At 41.1% G+C, this 24651-nt stretch overlaps 1 protein-coding gene and 1 non-coding gene across 3 annotated transcripts in view; one reads left to right on the forward strand and one right to left on the reverse strand.

Annotated features, from left to right (window-relative positions):
• TAF3 (TATA-box binding protein associated factor 3) overlaps positions 1 to 22605 on the reverse strand; it is a 205818-nt gene extending 183213 nt beyond the window's left edge. The window contains exons 1-2 of one of the 2 annotated variants that reach the window (XM_075552400.1): positions 22275 to 22605; positions 17460 to 17702 (exon numbers count right to left, since the gene is read on the reverse strand). In XM_075552400.1, the coding sequence (XP_075408515.1) occupies positions 17460 to 17702; positions 22275 to 22440 (409 nt within the window). In that variant the 5' untranslated portion in view covers positions 22441 to 22605. The remainder of the gene's footprint in view (positions 1 to 17459; positions 17703 to 22274) is intronic. The other variant, XM_075552401.1, reaches the window with a different exon arrangement.
• Positions 2283 to 2389, forward strand: LOC142452036 (U6 spliceosomal RNA). Its single transcript, XR_012785101.1, has one exon. It is a non-coding gene; the product is annotated as a U6 spliceosomal RNA (small nuclear RNA).
• Positions 22606 to 24651: the final 2046 nt, after the last annotated feature.

Below are 24651 nucleotides of genomic sequence, written 5' to 3' on the forward strand. Positions count from 1 at the left end.
CTAAATTAGTAAAAATATTATATCTCAAAATTCAATTCTAGTAAGACTGCTAAAATACTGGTATAATCAGATATTCATATGGCAATGTAAACTGATACAACTCTTTTAAAAAGCAATATATAATGTGTATCAAAAACTACAAATATGTTTATTCTTTTGACCTAAAAACTCTTACCCTGGGAATTATCATAGGGAAATAATATAAAAGAAAAGTATACATACAGATATTTGATTTGACATTATAATATTTAAATATCCAACATAAAGATGAAATAAATTTGTTTGGAAAAAATCATAAATATATAGGAACAAAGAAAAAATACAACAAATAATGTTATAAGAAAGTAGCAGAAAATAATGTTAAATAAAAAGGTATTCAGAGCAAAACAAGAACTATTTCAATGTTCTCAGAAATGTAAAAAACATGAAAGTTTTTATATTAAAATGGGGAAAGTATGTTTATTTTGAAAGTATCTTCTAATGTTGAAAGATGTTTTAAAAATCAAAACATTGAAGCAGCATTAAATAGTGATAGCTTCAACTTTTTGAAAACTCTAGTTTCAAAAAGGGTAACATCAGACCTTTGCTATCAAACAAAGAAATTTTGTTCTAGATACAGAACTTACCACAAAACAAATATACAATAAATACTGTTTTCATTATATAGCCACTCTAGCAAATAAAGTTCCATACAAGCTATATCATGAGAAAAATTGCTACTATAATATTCCAAAACAAGCTAGCAATGGTTTAAGTTGCATGCTTTGTCTCAAGATTTTGAAAACATCTGTTGGTACCTAACTGAACATTCAGTAACACCAGCAGCAAAGGAAAGGGTGCCACCTACTGAGTTGCAATTACTTCCACATTTAGAAAGAAATTGTTTTCTCCTTTAGACTAAAAACCTTGAAGTCTCCACTAAGACTAAAATGAATGATGACAAAACATTTCCAATGGCTTATTAAATAATACATTTAACTACATAATACTGATATAAAAAGAACTACAAACTAACCAAATCTGATTACATGAGAGAAATAATGAACTAATGAATATTGATGATGCATGTGATATTGTATTGAAAATAAAATTACATCAACAATTTTTTAACATCATAATAATATCATGTTCACAGTAATGGGATGAAAATAATTACATTTTTAAATATTACCTAAAATTTTTTAATCTTACAAGTCTAAACATTGAGAAAAGTTTATTAAAAATTACTCATAGCAGGAGAATAAAACTTAAGCCCATCACCAAAAACAACAGAAGAAATATATGGAAACTTAAAAAAATTATTGTAAAGACCTAGGCAAGACAACCTGCATATACACATATAAGGCTCTCTTTATTTTATTCCTCTCAAAGTTCATCAATCTTATAAATGTCTGTTAAGCTGTGGTCTTCAGGGAGTGAATCAATAACCGCTGTGACAGAGAGAAAGGGGGAACCGATCGTAACGATCGATGTACAATGCACCCACCCACCCCCAGGGGGACGAATAACAGAAACATGGGTGAAGGGAAACAGTGGACAGTTAAATTATGAAAATAAAAATAATTTATATAAGGGGGACAACTAACAAAAACGAGAATGAAGGAAGACAGTGGACAGTGTAAAATATGAAAATTAAAATAATGTACATAAATTATCAAGGGTTCACAAAAGTGGGAGCATGGGGGAGGGAGGGGAAAATGTTTTGGAAATGATGATGCCAACATATGTACTTGATACAATTGATGTATGGATTGTTATAAAAGTTGTAAGAACCTCCAATAAAATGATTTATTAAAATTAAAAACAGAAACACCTTGTGCCAGATAGAAGTGCAGCTTACTAGGGACAATTAGAGTAACAGCTCACTGATTCAGCCTTTAAACCAAAGCTCATAATTATCTTAAAATTAAAGATTTTAACTAAAATTAAAATATACTCACTAAATTGAAATGAATGACAGGGGGAGCCTTTGCATCACACATTAAGCATGGTGCCTAACCAATAATGGGTACGAAATAAATCTCTCTGAAATTTGGCCCTTCCACTACAGCACTCTCAAAATCCAAGTCCTTTTCATCTCTGACCTGTATCACTACAGTGAGCTCAACCAACACCCTCTTCCAATAGTATATCCTCTCTTGAGACCTTCTTTCCCATCACAATTTACTAATCTAATCACTTTATGCCAACTATTTAAAAAAATTCAATCTATAGGTTCCCTCCATCCTTATAGTTAATGAGGCTAGAATCTTCTGCTATATTTTAGCATATAGAAAACCTTAGTGCTCGCTTCGGCAGCACATATACTAAAATTGTAACGATACAGAGAAGATTTGCATGGCTCCTGCGCAAGGATGACACGCAAATTCGTGAAGCGTTCTATATTTTTTTAAAAAAAGAAGAGAAAAAAGAAAACCTTAAACTGCCCCTGACCCCAGAAGAATTTACTTGAGAGGACGGCACTGAAGCTGCAGCTAGGAGAGAGGGGCATGTCTGATAAGCACAAATGGGAGCAAAAAAGGGGGAGGAAGAGAGTGGAGCAAATCCTGGCCCATCAGGCCTGAAGGACGATATCCCCGCTCTGAACAGCCAATGGACAGAGTGTACAATATGGCTGATCCCACTACAAGATACACTATCTCTTGATGGCCCAGGGTCCTAAGGGGGACAACACTAAAGACGCAGAGTTGGGACTGGCCACACTGACCCTGTGAGTCAAACCACTAAAAGCATGTGACACAGCAACCGTGGGAGCAGAGCAGGGAGCCCCCAAGGGAGTACAAAGGGCAGAACCTGGGGCCAAAGCATGGTACCCCATTGGACCTGACTGAAGGACATGCCTAGAGATAAAAAATCAGACCTTGATCTAGTTACAGGTTTTTCTTTCTTTTAAAAATTTTTTTCTTTTAATTAATTTATTCTTCTATGGGTAATTGGTTTCCCTTTTTATTGTCATAGCTGTGTTCTCATTCATTGCCTATCTAGCAATGACTTGATTTTTCATGCATATTATTATCTCTACAGATCTATCTAGATAAGATAGACTGGATGAATAGTCTGGAGGAGAAAACAACAGGGCCAATGGTTCTGGGGAGACACGGGAGAGGGGGAGGTGGGGGAAAGGAGGTTGTGATGACTAACCTAGGAACAGGGGAGCAATAAGTGATCCAAAATCAGTAGCAAGGAGGGTGTGTGTGGCCTGGTAGGGATTCAGCAAGGGCAAGGTAACCGAGAGAAATTGCTGAAACCCAAATGAAGGCTGAGCATGATAGTGGGACAAGAGGAAAGTAAAAGGAAATAGAGCAAAGAACTAGGTGACAAAGGGTACTTATACAGGTCCAAAGACTGGAATGTACATATGTAAATATATTTCTATGAGTGTGGGGAAACAGATCTATGTGCATATATATATAGGTTTAGTATTAAGGTAGCAGATGAACATTGGGCCTCCACTCAAGCACTTACTCAATGCAAGAACACTTTGTTCTATTAAATTGACACTCCAAGATGCACACCTTCCTGACACGATTGAAGAAAAATGTATGCATAAGCAAATGTGGTGAAGAAAGCTGACAGTGCCCGGCTATCAAAAGATATAGCGTCTGGGGTCTTAAAAGCTTGAAGATAAACAAGCGGCCATCTAGCTCAGAAGCATCAAAGTCCACATGGTAGAAGCAAACCAGCCTGTCTGACCACAAGGTGCAGAAGGGACCAGTTATCAGACATCAAAGAACTAAAAATCATATGAATGGGCGCCCACCTCCCTGATACGATCAATGAAGACAAACGTGTGCATAAGCAAATGTGGTGAAGAAAGCTGGTGGTGCCCAGCTATCAAAAGATATAGCGTCTGGGGCCTTAAAGGCTTGAAGATAAACAATTAGCCATGTAGCTCAGAAGCAACAGAGCCCACATGGAAGAAACACACCAGCCTGTGTGACCACGAGCTGTCGAAGAGATCAGGTATCAAGCATCAAGGAACAAAAAATCATATCATTGTAAATCTGGGTGAGTGCAGAGTAGAGACTCAAAGCCCAATGGTCGTCAACCGGACAACCCTTACAGAAGGGTTGTGGGGAGGAGATGAACCAGGCAGGGTGCAAGGTAGTAACGATGAAACAAACAACCTTCCTCTAGTTCTTAAATACTTCCTCCCCCACCCCCACCCCCACTATCATGATCCCAATTCTACCTTACAAATCTGGCTAGACCAGAGGATGTACATAGGCACAGATAGCAACTGGAAACACAGGGAATCCAGGACAGATGACTCTTCCAGGACCAGTGGTGATAGTGGCGATGCCTGGAGGGTGGAGAGAATGTGGGGTAGAAAGGGGAAACTGCTTACAAGAATCTACGTATAGCCTCCTCCCTGGGGGAGGGACAGCAGAGAAGAAGGTGGGGGACGTCGGACAGTGTAATATATGACAAAATAATAATAATTTAGAATGATGAAGGGTTTGTGAGGTGGGGGGAGTGGGGAGGGAGGGGGGAAATGAGCAGCAGATATTAAGGGCTCAAGTAGAAGGCAAATGTTTTGAGAATGATGATGGTAACAAATGTACAAATGTTCTTGACACAATGGATGTATGTATGGATTGTGATAAGAATTGTACAAGTCCCCAATAAAATTATTTTTTAAAAAAACCTTGTGTTTTTTTCTCAAATATCTCAAATTACATTTAAAAATATGCATTTGCCTAATCTTCCCTTCTCCAAGTAAACTGAAAAATCTAGGATGTCAGAGAATGCCTTTTGGATTTGGTTGTTCTTGTTCACCTGCGTCTATCCAGAAATAAGCAGTGTGCTTAGCATACAGTAGGTGCTTCGTAGCTATTTGGATACCAAACTTTAAAAGTGATTTTAATTTCACTTATGTACCATAGAACAGAGGAACACTGGTGGCTTAGTGGGTTATGAATTGGGCTGCTAACTGAAAGGTCAGAAGTTTGAACCCACCAGCTGCTTCTAGGGAGAAAGATGAGGCTTTCAGCTCTTAGTAAAGATTTACTGTTTGCAATAGGTAGGTTTATTGTGCCAACCTGGCTAATGGGAACATGTGTGATCAATAAGGTTGCAGTTTGATTGGAGAGCAAAGAGGTAAATGGCTCAGCAAGGCCCACCCCTCACTCTCTTGCTCTCTGATCAGACCAGCGTGCGGCTGCTTTAGCTACTTCTCTGTCTCAACTTGTGAGCTGCACTACCTGTGGGACTGCCAACCCATGGATCGTGTGACTAAGAGCTTGAAGTTCCTTCAAGACCCGCCACACTGCTGGTGTATACATCACTTGAGCTTGGGGCTGTCAGATCCTGTCATCTTGCTGACTGTTGGTGACCTGCCTTGCTGTTTGTTGCCTGTAGGTGGACTCTGTCTGCATTGCCTGAGGGAAGACTCAGCTGTCTATATACTTGACCTTGGACCAGCAGCCCTCATGAGCTGAAGGGCTTTCAGTATATTAACTGTTCCATGGAAGGAATTGAACTGAGCCCTGTGTACTGCTGAGTGGACTAATTAGTTGTTATATTCCTTCGTGCTGTATAAATCTATCTATCTAATCATAAGTTTTATTTCTCTACAAATTCCTGCTGAGCGCACAGTTTCAGAGGCAACACTACTCTGTCATATAGGATTATATGAATGAGTCAGAATTGACACGATGGCTGTCAGTTTGGATTTTTGGTTTGGACCACAGGACAGGATTAATGTATAATGACCCTAAAGAACACAAATAACTTGATATTATCACATCTAATAAAGGAAGGCGGCTTGGTGGCATAAAGTGTTCCACAATTAACGTCATTAGTTAGAGCCCACCAGACACGCCAAGGAAGACAGATGAGGTTTTTTCTCCTATAGATTTACAGCCTTGAAAAACCCTACAAAGGGTCACTCTGGATCAAACTGGCCTCAACAGCAGTGGGTTTGATTTGATTTTAATAAACAAAAGTGCTATAAAGCTAGACAATTAACCTAACCTTTGACAAAGGTACTACCTTTGAGGTTTCATTTAATAGCCTACTCTTCATTGACCCCACACCTTCTTTGTCCCTCCTGTCCTCTATCCCTAAATCCTTCCTTTTACCTCTCCCTCATATATACACACATGCACATAGATGGTAAACATGAACTGTGGATAATCAAGACAATAAATTTCTGAACAATTTTCAAGATAATAAAAATTAAACATTTCTTTCTGTTCTGATGCTTAGAAGAAAGAAATAGATACGGTCATAGTAAGTAAAATGTAAAGATATTTTTAAAGACTTGAGATATGGTTAATCCGTTGACTTAAAAACATTGAAGCCATGTTATTATAACGTTAGAAATGCATGTTTTTTCCTCATTCAGACATATTTACAGGAACAAGTTAATAAAGAAGTTCAGCAAAGTCCACTTTAAATTGTAAGCAAACAAATTCTATTCTAGAATATATATACTTCTACTTGAATGCAAAATTTTACTCATTTGAACGCAAAGCAAGAGACACTAGTATTTTTAAGAAACCTCATGCTTATGCTGCAGGTAGAAAATTCATTCTTTAAAAAAAAATTTTCTTTGGAATTAGGAGGACTCAAGGCCCCATCCTGGGGTGTGATGAGTCAGGCACTGGGTCTCAATGGCCCTACCCTCCCTCTCTGTTGAGGAGGCCATGATACTTCTGTAGCAGGAATCCTGGATGGATGAGAAGTCAGGCAGGCCACTTGGGACCAACGTCTGTGCATGGTGTCTAAAATTCTAGGACTACTGGGACAAAAATACCACTGGGGGTTGGTGGTGAGGGGAGGGGAGTGCAAATCACAGAACAGAAATATGGAAGGCTTTTCTATAGAAAACAGTAATCAACACATAAAGTAATCTGAGTAAAGGATTCAAATAAGGTATGATCAAAAGTTGTTTTTTAAGTAATCACAGTCAATAAGCTAATTTGAAAAGGGGAAATAAATATATAAATGAGGAGTCACAATATAAGTCTTTTTTGGAAATAGAGGAAAGAACTAGGAGGCAAAGGGCATTTACAAAGGTCTAAATACAGGCATGTACATAGGTAAATATATTTATATATAACAATAGGGAAATAGATCTATGTACATATATTTAAATGCCAAGTTTCAAGGTAGCAGATGGACATTGGGTCTATGCTCAAGTACTCCCTCAATGCACAAACACTTTGTTCTAATAACCTGGCATTCCATGGTGCTCACCTTCCAGACATGGACAAAATGGGTGCATAAGCAAATGTGGTGAAGGAAGCTGATGGTGCCTGGCTATCAAAATATATAGCATCTGGGGTCCTAAAGGCTTAAAGATAAACAAGAGGCCATTTGGCTCAGAAGAAACAGAGTCCATATGGAAGAAGCACACCACCCTGTGTGATCATGAGATGTCAATGGGATTGGGTATCAGGCATCAAAGACCCAGAACAAAAAATCATACCGATGTGAATGAGGGGGAGTGCGGAGTGGGGACCCAAAGCCCATCTGTAGACAATTGGACATCCCTTTACAGAAGGGTCACAAGGAAGAGATGAACCACTCAGGGTGCAGTATAGCCACGATGAAACATACAACTTTCCTCTAGTTCTTTAATGCTGCCCCCCCCACTATCATGACCCCAATTCTACCTTACAAATCCAGCTAGAATAGAACATATACATGGGTACAGATAAGAGCTGGCAACACAGGGAATGCTGGACAGATAAACAACCCCTCAAGACCAATAATTAGAGTATCGATACCAGGAGAGTAAGGGTAAGGTGTGGGGAGAAAGGGAGAACTGATCACAATGATCTACAGATAACCCTCCCAGGGGGACAGACAAGAGAAAAGTGGGTGAAGGGAGCCATCAATCAGTATAAGACATGAAAAAAATATATAAATTATCAAGGGTTCAGAGAAAAAAATGAGGAGCTGATACCAAGGGCTCAAGTAGAAAGAAAATGTTTTGAAAATGATGATGGCAACATATGTACAAATGTGCTTGACACAATGGATGGATGGATATATTGTGATAAGAGCTGTGTAATTCTCCAAAAATGATTTTTTAAAAACCACCTTTCTGTTCTATACCTGTACTCTGAGAATACCCAGATAATGAATGAAGAAATCTGGAGTGTAACTACCATCTCTGTCACAGACAGCTATTATTATAAAGTACGTTTGATTTGAACAAATGTCCCAAAGAACAGCACTCAGCAACCTTCTCTGTGTCTTGAAATTTAACCGGAGAGAGGTAGGCCCGTACATTTTATACAAAAAAATAAAGTGGAACGGAGAATGAGAGGAAGCAAGACCAGCATACATTCTGAAGACAAATAAAATTGGTAACGACAGCAAAGTCTATGACGTTCAATGGTGGAGGCAAATATCACATGGGAGCTCCAAGGAGTGGAGATGGGCACAGCAGGGAAACTCCAAATCAGGAGTAAAATCGGGTCACCATGAGTCAGGATTACTCAACGATGAGTTTGAATTTGCTGAAAGACACAAAAGCATCTGGCTCCTTCTGGGAAATAGAAGCGAGCTGAGGATTCTGGAGCACCATGAAGGATGGAACAATAAGTGGCAAGAAATTAATATGTGAAGTAGGCATAAGTCAGATGGCAAAAGGCCCGACCTTATTTGACCTCCTGCCCCTATTTTTAAAAAATTACTCAGTACTCCTCCCCCAGCACTGAAAAACTTGTATGATAACCCATAAAACTCAACTCACTACCATTGAGTCAGTTCTGATTGAGTCGATCAGGTAGAACTAGCCTTGTGGGTTTGAGACAGGAACACTTGATGGGAATAGGAAGCACTTTCTCTTGAGGAGCACCTGGTGGTTTCGAACTGTGGGCCTTGCAGACTGCAGCCCAATGGGTAACCACTACACCACCAGGACTCTGTCAATGATGGCCTATCATCTAGGATAAAGTACAGCTATCTATTTTTGCAGCTCCCCAGACAATGCCAGATCCCCCCACCCGGCGGACAGTGTCACCCGCTTTGGGGACCCACAACAGAAATGTGCACTGAATAGCTTGAGTAAAGGAGCCCTGTGGCTGTAGTGGTGACAAGTTGGGCTAACTGCAAGGTCTGCAGTCTGAAACCCCTCAACTCCAAGGTCGGCAGCCACCCCGCAAGACTCTCTACTCCCATAAAGAGTTACAGCCTCAGAAAGTCACGGGCAGTTCTACCCTGGCCTCTATCGTCACTCTGAGTTGGAGTCGAGTCAACGGCAGCGAGTGTGGTTTTTCCGGTCAGGTAAGCAGAAGTGAAACTTCAAGTGACCAGAGATATTCTGATGGGATTCCGTCCATAAAGAAAACGGATCTGTTGACCAGTGTGCTCTTTTAAGAACTATTTGGAATCAAATTGACAGCAGCGACTCAAAAGATTAGACAGGATCGTTAGGGGACAACGAGTTTCTATTATTCGGAGGAACAACGCAGAGGAGGGTGATAATGAGGGGGTAACTCGAAGAATGTAATGTTACCGAGTTGTACGCATCAAAGCTTTAGAATGGTGTACATTTTGCTATGTATATTCTCGACAACAAAATCAGATTTTCTTTTTAAAAAGAATAAAAGCACAGCTCAAAAAAAAAAAAACAAAAGGAAGGAAACTGGCTTGGTAAGGAAGTCTCTGTGCTTACACAAGGCCGGCCCAAGCACATTCCCAGTAAACCCAGGAGGAGAGGGCCAGAGTGTGGAGGTAGAGACAGTTTTCATTTCTCCACTTTGAGCAGTTCCTTGTACAAAACCTGACACATAGTAAAAATCAAAAGAAATCCATGCTGTTACCAAGTCCGTTCTGACTCCTGACAACCTCATGTGTATCAGAGAATGGGGTTCCTTGGGGCTCTGGGGGCGAGCTTTTTGGAAGTAGAGTCCCAGGGCTTTCCTCTCAGGTGCTGTTGGGTAGACTCAGATCTCATATATGTACTTGGACAAGCAGCAGCGGCATCAGCTGTGCACGCCGCCCAGGGCCTCCTGAGAGGTCAGGTTGCTCTCCTTGCTGTTGAGTCAGCGCTGACTCACTCACGGGGGCAACCTTCTGAGAGCAAAATGAAACCGCGTCCCACCATTCTCCTGGGCACCAATCTTTGCTATGTTTGTGTCTATTGCTGCAACCACTGTCTCAATACCCAAGTTGATAATGACATGTTTTTGTACGCCGCATTATTAGTCACCTATCTTGAAAATCGGGTATATGAAAATTTTAAATCAAGTCTGTACCCTGCTTTCCTTCTATGAACTGAACCACCGAGTAAGCAGAGCAGAAAGGAAAAATGGACATCCTGATAAAACAATTCAAACTAAAGAATAAAATACAAACACAATCGCATCACTTTGCGTCCCTTGATGGATCTGTAAGAGCCTCGGGGGCATAGTGGTGACGAGTTGGGGCAGTTCAAAACCACCAGCAACTGAAAGACTGAGCTTTCTACTCCTGTAAACAGTTACAACCGCAGAAACCCATGGAGGCACACTATTAGTAGGGATGACTCAATGGTAGTAAATTTGGTTTGGGTTAATGAATTTGTGGGACGAGGTACTGAAGATCCACACTAAAAATAAATAAATAATACTTTTAAGTGAAAATCAAACACTATTAGTCTCCTACCTATCATACCTCTCTCTAAACTCACCACTGAGTCCATTCTAACATATATTGACTCTATATAGGGCAAGGCAGAACTGCCCCATGGGTTTCAGAACCTGTCAATCTTTACAGGAGTAGGAAGTCTCATCTTTCTCCCACAGAGCAGTTGGTGCTTTTGAACTGCTGACCTTGTGGTTAGCGGCCCAGCTAGTAACCCACTACAGCACCAGGCTTCTTAATACTCCCTACAGTCTAGCCAAAGGTATTTAACCAGAATTTGATCCAGCCTTAAATTCCAGCTGCCAATATATAGGAAATCAAAGCGAAGAGAAACATATTGAACTTTATGTACACAATCAACAAAATCTCAATTGTGGGCAATGCTAAAAATCAGATGAACCAGGAGGCTGTAATTGAGATGTGGCACATGGAGGGCTTTTAATTTAGTGAATAAAGTTCTATTTTTCCACCGAGGAGGTGGTTCCAAAAGCATTCTACCTCATAGAGTGAGCTACCCATTCACTAAAACAGACCCTCAATGGGTTAAACATTTCCATGAGCACAGGAATTAGGTAATAATTGGTGATCTCATTGAAAGCTGCTACAAGAGAAGGGTAAGATTAAAAGCCAGATTTCAGTTGGTTGTTTGCTTATTGTGGTTTGGGTGACTGTTTGGAAAGCAAATGAATTTACATTTGGTAACCGTACACATTTTGTTTTATATCTTTACTTGCAGATATTAGTTGTCTGAGAAATAAACAGCAACTGGACAGATCCTTGAGTTTAAGAACAAAAGTTTCAAGGAAAAGATCTACTAGAAGGAGTCACACCAATTAAATAAGGCTATTCCTTGAGAAATGGGAGCAGGAAGGAGGTGCGGCGAAGGCCTCGATTTTACAAGGTAAGTCAGAAAGGACTGCTGCCCGCGTTCCCTTTTATATATGCCTGGGCGTAGAGAAGCAAACACGTCTCTGGCAGCAGACAACTTCTCTAATACGCTCGTCCTCGTCTCGTTACGGTGCCTTCAACAAACGGGCCCAATCAAAACCGTGACTTTCAAGGGGATATGGGGGCCAGTTTAATTCAGGCAGAGGGGTTAGCTCAGAAGGTGATAAAGCCTCTCTTTTAAGGTTGCAATGGGAACCCTGCAGGACACAGGATGATCCTGAGTGCTTATTATGAAGAAGTTATAAGAAAATTGAAAACTACTCTGGTAATAAAAGGATCGGGCAAGTTGTGCCAAGAATGTTTTCTGTATCATGATGCACTGGCTCCTTCTTCAAGGGGAGCAAGGGGTGTCCGACACGCATTCTGTTAGGAGACCTCATCCCATCCACCTAATGTCCTGGTCTTGCCTCTTCAGGCTTTTTTTTTTTGTCCCAAGAATTCAAAGAACATTGCAAAGGACCATACCTGGAGTCCATTCATCAACGTCACTTTGACATAAACAAGCTGAAGAGTGCCGAATTCCTTCAGAAAGGGTTAGAGATGGAAATACCCTCTTTAGAAATGTACAGATGTAGATGGAAGATAGATCAAGAAACGACTTCAAATTGTGATGTTTTGCATAGGAAAAGATTGCTTTCTACCAGTACTTTCAATATATTTAAAATAAAAATAGGAATTATTTTCAACGAAGTGGAATATTGTTCATTTTTTTCTAACTTACAAACTTTTACTTTTTATAAAAGTGCTTCATAATAAAAATAGAAATGTCTGGGGAAGAATATGCAAATCCCCCACGCAGAAGCACTCCAAATAATTTATATGCACACTCCACCCTCAAAGAGGGGGAGCAAAACACCCGTTTCTTTAGTGTGGGCTGCACAGAATGACTTCCTTACAGGGTATAGAATGGAAATATTAATAACTTTACAGTGAAGAAACCTGACAACACTTCAGCCGAGTGATCAAAGTGAGTATCAACCTTGCTGATAAATCAGGTATATAGTATATGCCTGAGTGGCACATGGGTTACATGTTGGGCTGCTAAGTGCCAGGTCAGTAGTTCAAATCCACCAATCAGTCCTTGGGAAAAAGATCAGGTGGCCTGCCCCCACAAAGATTTAGTCATGAAAACCCGAAGGAACAATTCTACTCTCTCCTAGTGGGTCACTGTGAGTCAGAATTGACCTGACACGATGAAAATGACTCTGTGGTCCTCTTCCTGGAAAAACCCACAAGCTCAGTCTAATCATGAGAAAAACATCAGGCATATTTCAGTGGAAGTGCATCCTAGAATATATTAGACCAAGAATCCTCAAAACTGTCCATCAAGACTGTCAAAACCAAGAGGGGCCTAAGGTGACATGAAAATTAAATATAATGTGGTATCCTGGATTGGAGCCAGGGGCAGAAAAAGGACGTCAGCTAAAGCTAAGGGAATCTTAATATAGACTTCAGTCGATTATAATCGATCACCATTGATTCCTTAACTGGAGCAAATGGACATTTATGTAAGCTGTTCACAACAGGGAGAATGGGGTGTAAGAGACCTCTCAAGTTGTATGTAGCGCTAACCTTGTACTGACGAAACAAGTTTATTTATAATAAACACAAAAACAATGAAAGTAGACATCCCAAAAGTAATAGTATCAGAGTCTACTAAATGGGTCAAGGGGATGACTTTTCTCCCTGAGGCAAACATCTTAGAGCAAGTAACATAAAACTTCAAACACAGTAAGAGCCTTCTTTTACGTTAAACAATCCAGAAGAAAAACCAAGGAATTTCAGATAAAAATCAGTATCTAAAAAAATAAAACATTTATTTTTTTATATTCTTTAACTATCCTGTCACTCTGAACTCCTATATTTCCTTGGCAGTTTATAACTGTGATATCTTTAGAGAAGTTTTGTGTATTATTTGCATTCTATAAAAATAAGTAAGGGAGACCAAATGGTTAAATGTAGATTATCAGCTTTGATTTGGGCGAGTGTGCTTGTTAGGGCTTTCAGGAAAAAGAGCTGATGAATTAATTGAGTAAATAAATACTAGTCACACATGGATCAATGATGAAAGTATTCTTTTTTTCCCTAACCCTAACCGATGAAAGTATTCTTGAACCAAAGATTAAAACTAAATCAATTTCTGACTCTCAACTAAAGAAAAAAAAATTTTTTAACAACAAATAACACAATTAACCCATTCAACTCTTTAATAGAAGACAGAACTTTGGGCACAAAATCTTAAGTGTTTCATCATCTATGAATTGCTTTTTTATTTTTAAGAACATACATTTTATTGTGGTTTAGGTAACTTGACAAAGCCAGATAATCTGCTTCCCAGTTAACGGTTTATACACAGATTTCTCTGACACTGCTGCAGCTCCCAGCGTAGCCCCCGTCTTCCCAGATCCACCTTAGGCTCCCCATTTGGGGGCAAATGCCGCCTTTGGGGTATCATGTAGTTTTTGCTTGTTCTGCGGGGTGTGCTCCTCCCAGGGATTATTGTGTGCTTTATGTAGTTGAGAAGTGCTTCTGGAAAGTAGCTATAGTTCTAACTTAGAAGGGCGCGTAAGGGTGATAGCCTCTTTCAGACACATAAGTCTGGTCTTTCACATGCATTTGCATTTTGTTCTACCCGTTTCTCTCACTCTCACCGGTACCTGATCCAGGGGCATCATCTAGTTCTTCTGATCCCAGGTGAATGAGTAGAGCTGTGGTTCATGTGACTCATAATACTTTGGGCTGCTTGGTTCCTGGAGCCTTTGGTTTTCTTCACTCTTATGTGTTCCAGGCAGAAAGAGACCTACAGTTGTAAATTAGGTGGCCACTCACAAGCTTTTAAGACTTCTGTCGCTACATACGAAGGTTGTATATAGAATATTGTATTTATGGACTATATTTTGCCAATTTATCTAGATGTCCCTGAGACTACAGTCCTGAGCCCTCAAACCCAGTGTCTCAGTCCCCAGAGGGATCTGGTTATGGCAAAGAGATCTGTGTGACTGTCCTCTAAGCACTCTACTAGGTACAGGGGTTTACTTGCGGCATGTCCAAATATCTATGTAGGAATATCTGCTGCCAACCAGTATGTGCATATGAGTGTATTCCCATCTGCCTTCCTACCCCTTTGCAGCTTACATTACGGGTGTATCCATTGGCTGCACTACTGTTTGCTATTACTGCTGTGGCAGGAGTGCACATTTAATAAGAAGCCTTTACCATGACTGTCTTTCACCCTTCTGTACCTCTCAGGGTCTTCCTATGCCTTGGTTATGTTGCGCTGATGTTCCTCATATTTTATCGTCTCTTGTCCATCACCAAAGTTAGCATGCTACTAATATAGTGAATCTTCTTCCCACATTCTCTTATTCCTGGTAATCATCAAAGGACGTTTCTGTGTGTAAACCTTGTCTTGTCTTTTGATAGCAGATACTTGTGTTGTGGTGACTGACATTTCACTCAGCACAACGCTCTCCGGGTTCACCCATCTTCCAATGTTTCACATTTCATCATTATTCCTTATTGTTGAGTAGTATTTCACTGCGTGTATAGCACAATTTGTTTATCCATTCATCCACTGAGAAGTACTTGGGTTGTGTCCACTGAAGACGAACTGATTGCTTTCACTGAGATTCACAACCTCAGAGACCCTAGGGAGCAGGTCTGTCTATGCAGCAGTGTTGCTATGAGTTGGAATCAACTCAGTGGCATTGGGTGGCCTCTCATGAAGATGTCTAGGATGCTTAATAAATCTTATTTAATGACAATAGCAATAAAAACATCCTAGGACTATGGGAATAAAATTAATTTCCTCTCTATCATCAGCAATGCTCATTGGGTTGCTAACTGCAGGGTTAGTGCTTCGAAGCCATCAGTCCCTCTGTGGGACAAAGCTGTTTGTTCATATAAAGATTTAAAGTCTAGGAAACGAAAAGCACTATTTGACTCTGTCCCATAGGGTCCTTACAAGTTGGATTCAATTTGGTGGCAGTGGGCTCTGCCGACGAAAAGACTCATTTTCAATCCAGCTATTAGCAAGCTTCTGCCATGAAATCCTCTTTTGAGAAGGCTGATATTTAAAGGCATCTGTTCTATTTGGAAAGGAAGTAAAAATGTTCAAAGAAGTTCTAACAAATGTAGGTTTCTAAGAAAGAAAGCAGGGCCCTGGTGGCACAGTAGTCAGGTACTTAGCTGCTAACCAAAAGGTTGGTGGTTTGAACTCACCAACCACTCCGCAGGAGAAAGATGAGGCAGTCTGCTTTCATGAAGGTTACAGCCTGGGAAACCCTATTGAGAAGCGCGCCTCTGTCTTACAGGATTGCTATGACTTGGAATGTACTGGACAGCAATGTGTTTGATGATTTGGTTTGGGGGAAGATCATAAACACTGAAAATAAGGAATATGGACTTGACAAAGGGCTACTTTATACGAGAGGTAAATAAGGAATATGGACTTGACAAAGGGCTACTTTATACAAGAGGTTGTAAACAGTAAGATTTGCTCAAAAATAATACAGGTTGCAAATACAAATAAATTCAATAGAGGGGTAATATAGAGTTTTGAGCAGTTACTAAAGGAAGTTGGAAATGACTGAAGTGCATCTGTAGACTCCCAACTCCTGGCTGTTAATAATATCAGTAGACCTGGAAAGGAGGAAAAATAAGGAACTTCTGTAGTCAAGACCCTACAAATAATGCATTATTTAACTAAGTTCAAGAGCATCTATTACAGGCACGCTTTGAAAGAGCACTGTCTAGGCCCTGAGGCAACAGAGTGCTGCATCAAGGTTTTTGAATCAGTATTAACTCTTCAAGAATTTACACGTAGGAAGTGCCACGCTGCCAACAAAGTCTACTTCCCAAGAGGTTGAAGCCAGAAAAGCATAACTCTCCAAAAAGTTACCGTAATCTCTTTCCACATTTGTCATGGCTGTTACTAAGCCAGATGTGGTACTTGAATTTCAGCACAACCAGTTACTCCCTGAGTACTACTTAGTAGAGTCCACTGTACCCACGGTACTGTGTGGATGACAATCCACCAACCTACAATAAATCCCTCTAACTTCAGTTCGAGGTTTTCCCAGGTTCTCACATGAGACGTTAACACACAGATTCTAATTCTAAGCCTAGTCCAGGAAACGAATAGGCAACATTTCAGAATGCTACTAAAGTGACACGGTCCGTTCTAAGACACGAACTGCAACTTTTCAAGTCTTTGTATTGTTTTCTTTTTTCAAACAAGAAAATATATGTGCATTAGGATTACATATTACTTATGGATCTCATTAGCATCTTACGAACCTAAACAATCAGCATGCAAACTCATGTAGTGAAAAAGAAACACTGCAATGGCATCCCATTGTGCCCAAGGAGTTATTGTTTTACAATCACACATTCTATCACACCCAGCATAATTTATTTCTGCCCATCATATAAAAGGGGAGATGAATCTGCATTTTAAAGAATGTTCACAACAATCCACTGTTCTCAGTAGGAAGCAAGTGTACCATTCACATGAATAGTAAGAGGAGAAAGATAAGAACTCAACATTTCTTTACATTTCAAAATATTTCTAATGTATTTAATAGCCCACTCTCATATTACATCTACTACAAGGCTTCTCTCTGGGGTCGCACTCTGTTCTCCTCGACTTAAAATGTGCAAAGGAGAAACATAGCTCATTAGACATAACCTTGCCATGCATGATTCTGCCTGTGGTATCGTGGTTACATCTGTCGGATTGGGGCTAGGGTAATTTGTAAATAACACTAAAATATGTTTATTGCATTTCTAGAGTTTATATGTTGACATAGCATTTTGTAACTCAGTTAGGAAAGCAAAGAAAATTAAAGAGCCAAAAATGAGTCACAAATGAGAGAGAGAAAAAGTGAGTGAGAAACAAATGAATAAACACACAAAAAGCCACAAACCTTCCTGAGAAGACACGATGGGTGGCAGGTAGTCAGGAATGTACTCCTTCCTTTCTTCTGCATCTTTACTTCCAGGTTGAGGAAACTGAAGGACATTGTTCTTGCTCACAGGAAATGAAGGAATTTGATGTGGGAAAGTGACAGGTTCAATATTGTGAATATAGTCTTCTAGTTCATGAAGATTAACTCCCATCAGCTGGAAAGCTTCACCCACATCATCCAAAATTGGGTCTGTGCGGCCATCTGAAACAATGTCAAAAGCAAATAAAATTACTCTCATGAAAATCCCAGGAATTTTTTTTTAATATTAAGAAAAAATGGGAAGGGGGAAGAGAAAGAAAAAGAAAAAAGGGACTATGTAAACATGCAGGTTAGGATCAAATATAATATACATGTAAGACTTATTGGAAAGAACTTAATCGATTTTTAAATAGAACATCATGTTAGTTAAAGAAGTTGGAAAGCTGATTCTTAAAGTCAATTTTAAATATGGTTGACAACCAAAACCAAAACAACACAGAAAATTCATACTAAAAGCCAGCTAGTTTGGAACAAATATTAAAAGTAGTTTATTGACAGTCAAAAGCATCTGGAACAGTGGCTTACATACAGTAAATCCTCAATAACTATTACTGGTACTATGTTTACTATCAAGCAACTCAGATGTTCTATTGACTATGTCCACTATATTTTCTCTGTTTAATCACAGATGTACCCCTGGCACCTAAAACAGTGGCTAGCATATAGCTGTCATTCAATCAGTGTTAAATGAATTATACCACTAGCTCATTTTTTTTAAATCTAAGAAAATTTATAAGGACGGACTTAGACAATAAAGGTAATTTACATGTAATCTTAAAATGTTAAGTAGAAGATGCCATTTAAATGGTTAAATTAGTATGATGTTAATACCTAGACACAACATTATAAATAGTTGAGGGTTTCTTTCCAAAGGGGTGCTTTACCTATACCTAAAGATGAAGCTTTCTACTCTCATAAAGATTTACAGCATCGGAAACCCACCGGGGCAGTTCTCTTCTGCTCTGTAGAGTCACTATGATGCCCTGTCGACTCAATGACAGTGAGTGCCCTTGCCAAGGAGCTCTGGGGGCATAGTGGGCAACCTGTTGGGCTGCTACCCACAAGGTCCAGCTACTCTGTGGGAGAAAGATAGGGCTGTCTGCTTTCCATAAAAATTTACAGCTTCCCAGGAGGGGCAGGGGTAGGTAGAGGGGAGAAAGGGGGAACTGATCACAATGATCTACATATGACCCTTTCCCAGGGGGACGGACAACAGAAAATGGGAGAAGGGAGACATCGGTCAGTGTAAGACATGAAAAAAATAATAATAATTTCTAAATTATCAAGGGTTCATGAAGGAGGGAGCGGGGGGAAATGAGGAACTAATACCAAGGACTCTAGTAGAAAGCAAATGTTTTGAGAATGATGATGGCACCAAATACACAAATGTCTTTGACACACAGATGGATGGATGGATTGTGATAAGAGCAATACGAGTACCCCCAAAATAATTAAAACAAACAAAGTAGACATTTGGCAACTTTTAGTTTGTGTAATAGTGAACGTTAGCCCAAAAAGAATGATCTGGATTAAAAATCACTGGAGGGTCAGAATTATTTTCTTTTGCTCAATGTCCATAAAGTCAATGAGAAAGAGAGCTCTACTTTGTTTTATTCTATGGATGAGTAACTTATACACAATAAAATGCATAAATCTTAAAAAAAAAAAAAAGATTTACAGTCTTAGTGACTGTCCGATAGGGTCACTGGGAGTCAGAATCAACTCAGTGGCAGTGAATGAGTGATCCTTGTTATGAGCATTTTAATTCCTGTTTTGTTTGTTTTTTAACTTATCTTTACTTCCTCCTAAAATTTTGCAGTCTCAATCCAAGAGCTCCTGGTACTTTGTTTTCCCTTTTTGCCATGGATTTCAGGCTGAGGTAGGTTTTTGTTTTGTTTTCTCTCTCTACTCCGACTATCACCATCTCAGTAAAGTTACGAGTCTTCTCCACTTAACTCTCTCTTGCGCTTCACTACTGGTGCAAGTTTCTTAAGATACCACATTCATCAGGCTGTCTCTCCTCAGAGGTATGTCTTCCTGTATCTATGATGTATTGCATGAGTCGATCCTTGTGGTGCAGAGGTAGAGTCATTGCATTCCATGCAGGAGGCACAGGTTCATTTCATGACCAATGTACTTCATGGGTGTCTGTTTGTCACTGGAGACAGGCATCTGGCTAGGACGCTAGACAGATCTCAGTAGAGATTCTATAATAAAATGGATTAGAAAGACCTGGTGATCTTCGTTCAAAAATCAATCAATGGTCTAATCCATGATCAGTGCAAGGACTGGGCAGTGTTTCGTCTCATTGTACAGAGGGTTGTTGTTAGTCCGATGGTCTACTAGACAGCAGCTAATCACCACCACCACATGCTATATCTAACTCCTTTGCTAGCTTTTAAGTCCTGCTTAATTTTTTTCTTCTATTACCCTTAAATCGATCCATCATATCTGTCAAGCTGGTTACTTTCCTGGTTGAGCCTACTTTTATATCTTTTCTCAAATGCACTGCCAGCGAGTTGATTCTGACTCACAGTGACCCAACAGGGCAGGGCAGGGCAGAACTGCCCTTATGGGTTTCCAAGGCTGTAAATCTTTATGGGAACAAAGAGTATCATCTTTCTCCCACCAGTTGGTGGGTTTGAACCGCTAACCATGTGGATAGCAGCCCAACATAACCCACTATACAAACAGGGCTCCTTCTTTTATATTTTAGTTTATGTTGTTTCTAGCCTGCACTACTTTTCACCTTCATAAACCGTATTTCATTGTCCAACGGAAGTCTCTTCTCTTCTGTGAATCAATCCTACCCTGGAATCCACAGTCCCAACCATCTTTGCTCTATCATATTCCTTTTGCGTTTACTGTCTCTGTAATAAAAATGTTAAGCTTACTAAACCTAAAGAGTCATCCTGAAAGATTCAGCACCTGTTTTCAATACATGCACCCATACTTAGCACATAATGCAACATATACAGAAACACCTGTCTCTAAATGCTTACAGGAATCATTACCTTACAGAAACAGACAAACTAATTATGTGGTGAATTAACGATCGCTTTTAATACTTGAATTTACCTTGAGGGAAAAAAATTTAAATAAGAAGAAAAAAAGTCAGTCATTAATTACACCAGCATGGCGGGATGGGGATTGGAGGGTTGCGGTGGAGGAAACTTCACCAAACCTTGATGGGGAAGAACAAACCTGGTAAGTGTGTTCTCACTGTAAACTCAGAAAACTGACAAAAGAAATTGGATCATTAGGAAAAGGGTTCACAATGACACATAACAATGATTACTTTGACTAGATGAAAGCGACAACACATATTTGTATAGAAGGCAGATACGGTAATGATGCATTCGGGGGATTTTGATGACCTAGAGGTATAGAAGCTCTGTCCTTTTTAAGGACTGTGGTAGCGACCGTAACTTGGACTACACATAGCCTTTAACAGTATGTATACTTAGGAAGATGGACAGGGAGAGGGAAGCAAAAGCCAACAGAGGACTGTGCCATCAGTGTTGCAGTCCTATGCTCTCAGTGTTTCTGATCTAAATTTGGAATGCAAGGCATCAGTGACACCAAGGATTCACAAAATATACACACCAGGAGCCCAAAAGGCAAAGTCGGTAGCTATGATGATAGTGGGTTATCAGTTCTTTCACTTATTTTTCAGGATGGCAATCATGTTATGGCTTCATACTAGGTTAATAAATAGAAATATAATGTAAAGGGTTCAATAGTCTCCTGGAAACAGGAAAGAATAGAGCACGGGTGAGAGACACGCACAGATAATTACAAGGCAGGGTCACAAATAACAGAGATGCACGCAGAATTATGAGAGCAGCTCCTATGAGATCTAGGAACCATCTTAATAAAGCAAAATACCCTATAAAACGTTTCATCCAGTTCTCCAGCTTGCCATTGTAAAAATCATGACCTTTAGGTCAGTGAGACATGAGACTTTTATTAAGCATTCCATACTATTAGGTATTAACACTACCGGATATTCACTGAGAAACATTAAACCCGGGGGCCCAGAGTGGTTAGAGAACCCACCTAAATTGCTATGCTCCCTGTACCACACAGTGATAACCAATAAGAAATATAAAGGGGAAAGTCACTGGGTGGCTGCGATGTTAAACGAAAGTTAAACGAATCCGTGAAACAGCACAGCGGAGCCTGAGAAACAGTGAGCACACATGCAGTCTACGAAATAACAGATACAAAAGGTAAAGGCAGGGTCTCCCCCGGAGCAGGGCTGTCAGTGAGGTGTGTTGTGAACTAAGGAGGAGCCAGGCTCCTGGGAAACGGCCGGTAGACGGAGCGCCTGTGACAACTAGTTGTAATAGTTGGCGGGCGAGGAAGGAAAAAGAGCCAGGTAAAAGAGCGAGCAGACAGTCTGAGGATGGTTCCACATGCCCCAAATATTAGACAGTAAGAAACCCCGAGGCCCGCGAGAGGACAGCGAAAGAGGGTAGGGAGCTGGGATCGGGGACAAGGCGTCCAGACTGGTGGCGGGAAGTTAGCGGATGAGGAAGAGTCATCAGGGGGTGACCAGAGTTTCAAAGGTGAGTGAGAGCGACGGAGAGTGGAGGCCGAGAAGACACCGGATTTCAGGGCAGGGGTGAGGACCTGAAAAGTCACACCGATGACGAGCTAGCGAAGGGGAAACTGAAGGTGTCACTCGCGATTTGCCAGTGGCAACCCTCCCTCACCCAGCCCGGTACTCACAGAGCTCAGAGTACCGATGGCAGCCCCGTCCCAACTGCTGCAGATAGCGTTGCAGCACGTCCGTGAGGAGGTGGCAGGCGCTGAGTTGCACCGAGTCCCAGCCCAGCGCCTGGCAGATCTGCGCCACCGAGACCCTCAACAACGACCTGGAGTAACTCTCGCACATCCCGCTCCGTGGACTCCACTGCAGCCCTTGCTGCCACTTCGCTCCACCCCCGCCGCCTAACCTTAGCAGAGCCCCCGGTTCATCCTCCAGGGCCCCCGTGGCGGGGAAATCGTCCCCCCGACCCCTGGCCACCACCTCAAAGCCTCAGCAGCACGGAGCGCGCCAGCCTGAGAGTCGCCATTTTGGACTCGCTCCGCCTCCTGGCGGACTGTCGCCGGAGCGGGCAGCACTAAATAAGTACTGATCGCATCGATCAGAGAGCGCTCCGCCCCCATTTGCCCTGCTCGATCGTTTTGGTATCGGCTCTTCGGCCTAGAGCGCTGCCGGAAACGGCGGGGAGGAGCTCCCCGAGAGGTCGCGCCCGCTCCGACGTCAGGCGGTGGAGGCATTTTCGGTGCAGATCTTTCGTAGGGTAGAAGGTAGAGGGAAGCGGCTGTATTTTACGAGCTAAAGAGGGAGATGTGATATAAAGTTGAAGTGCTTTTAGGTTTTAGAGAAAAATGAGTGGCAGGGGCTTGGGGGAGAGAAACCCACAAGCTATGAAAACACAGATCTGATCCGTTCTTGCTTCCGTTTGAAAAGTTGAGAGCTGTTTCCAATGGTGTGAAGTCCAAATTGTTCCGCCTCGTTCAAAGCCTTTAACAATAGGTTAGTGACGAGGTGGGGGAGTGCATAAAGAGTTAACAAAACTCGGCAGCCACGAACAATTTAATATTGAAGACAGTGTTTTAATTCCAATTTAACCCGGCTGGTAGCCCGTGTTAACCCAAAATGCTAGCATTTTAAATAGAGAAATTGACCCTGCATTCAAAGCACGATCCTGCCTCACTTACCTAATCCCAGCCTTGGTTCCAATAAATATTGTGTACAAAATACAGGCGACCTGTCAGTAGGCTACAGTCGACCATTTCCCTACCTCTAAAACACTGATTAGGAGCCCTGGCTGTTTAGTGGTTTCAGCGTTAGGCTGTGATACTTGGCATGGTCGGTAGTTCGAAACCACAACAGCTTCGCGGGAGAAAGACTGGGCTTTCTACTACCGTAAAGTTACCGTCTGGGAATTCACAGGGGCAAGTACTACCTTGTGCTGTAGGGCCGTTATGAGTCGGGATCAACTTGATGGCAGTGGGTATGGTTTTGGTTGGAGTCCCTGATTTGGCAAGGGAAGGAGACACTAGTTAGCTGCCTTCAGTGACCTAAGGAGGGGCTAAACTGAGTGGGCCCAGAGCATCACGAACTCGGCGACTCCATAGGCTTTTTTACCTCCAGCCACGTGCTGCTAGAGCTTTCCAAATTGCAAGATATCTGGATTTAGGATAAATAGCTCGGTTTCTTAAAGTATTGGGAACACGTTAAAAAAGTTATCATTTACAATCCAGACGAACTATAGGGTTAACCAGATGGGCGTGGGTGGAGCTCGAGTTTCTGAAGTGACCTCTGTCTCATGCCTTCTCAAATCTCATCCCTCTGTTAGCTTTGCTGTATTGAATCTCTCATCACTGCCATTGAGTGGATTCTGAGTCATAGCGACCCTATAGAACTACCTTGGGGGGGTTACTGAGAATGTAACTATGGGAATAGAAAACCTCAGCTTTTTCCCCTCAGAGCCACTGGGGGTTTGGAACTGCTGGACTTGGGGTCAGCATCCCACCTCCACTATGCTGCCAGGGCTTCTCCAGTATGCTTGGAATTTGCCTTTAGTATTTGAATTTGTGTGCCTCTCCCAAGAAATTGTGAGTTTCTGGGAGGCTGTTATATTCCTCTTACAAAGACTGTCTCAGAACTTCTGAATACAATGGGTTTCAATTTAAAAAAATTTAAATTCAAACCGAAACTTACTGCCATTGTCATTTCTGACTGTAGCAACAGGTAGAGCTGCCCCATATGATCCTAAATCTTTTTCGGAACAGACAGCCTCATCTTTTGCCTATAGGATAGCTAGTGAGTTTGAACCACTTACCTAGTGGTTAGTAGTCCAGTGTTAATCCCGTATATGCTTCTTTAAATGGCAATCTGTAGAGCAGTGGTTCTCAACCTGTGGGTCGCAACCCCTTTGGGGGTTGAACAACCCTTTCACAGGGGTCACCCAATTAATAACAGTAGCAAAATGACAGTTATGAAGTAGCAGTGAAAATAGTTTTATGGTTTGGGTCACCACAATATGAAAAGCTATTAAAGGGTTGTGGCAGTCGCGGCACTAGGAAGGTTGAG

Source organism: Tenrec ecaudatus, chromosome 6 (genome assembly GCF_050624435.1).
Source record: "Tenrec ecaudatus isolate mTenEca1 chromosome 6, mTenEca1.hap1, whole genome shotgun sequence".
Taxonomy (NCBI): Eukaryota; Metazoa; Chordata; class Mammalia; order Afrosoricida; family Tenrecidae; genus Tenrec; species Tenrec ecaudatus.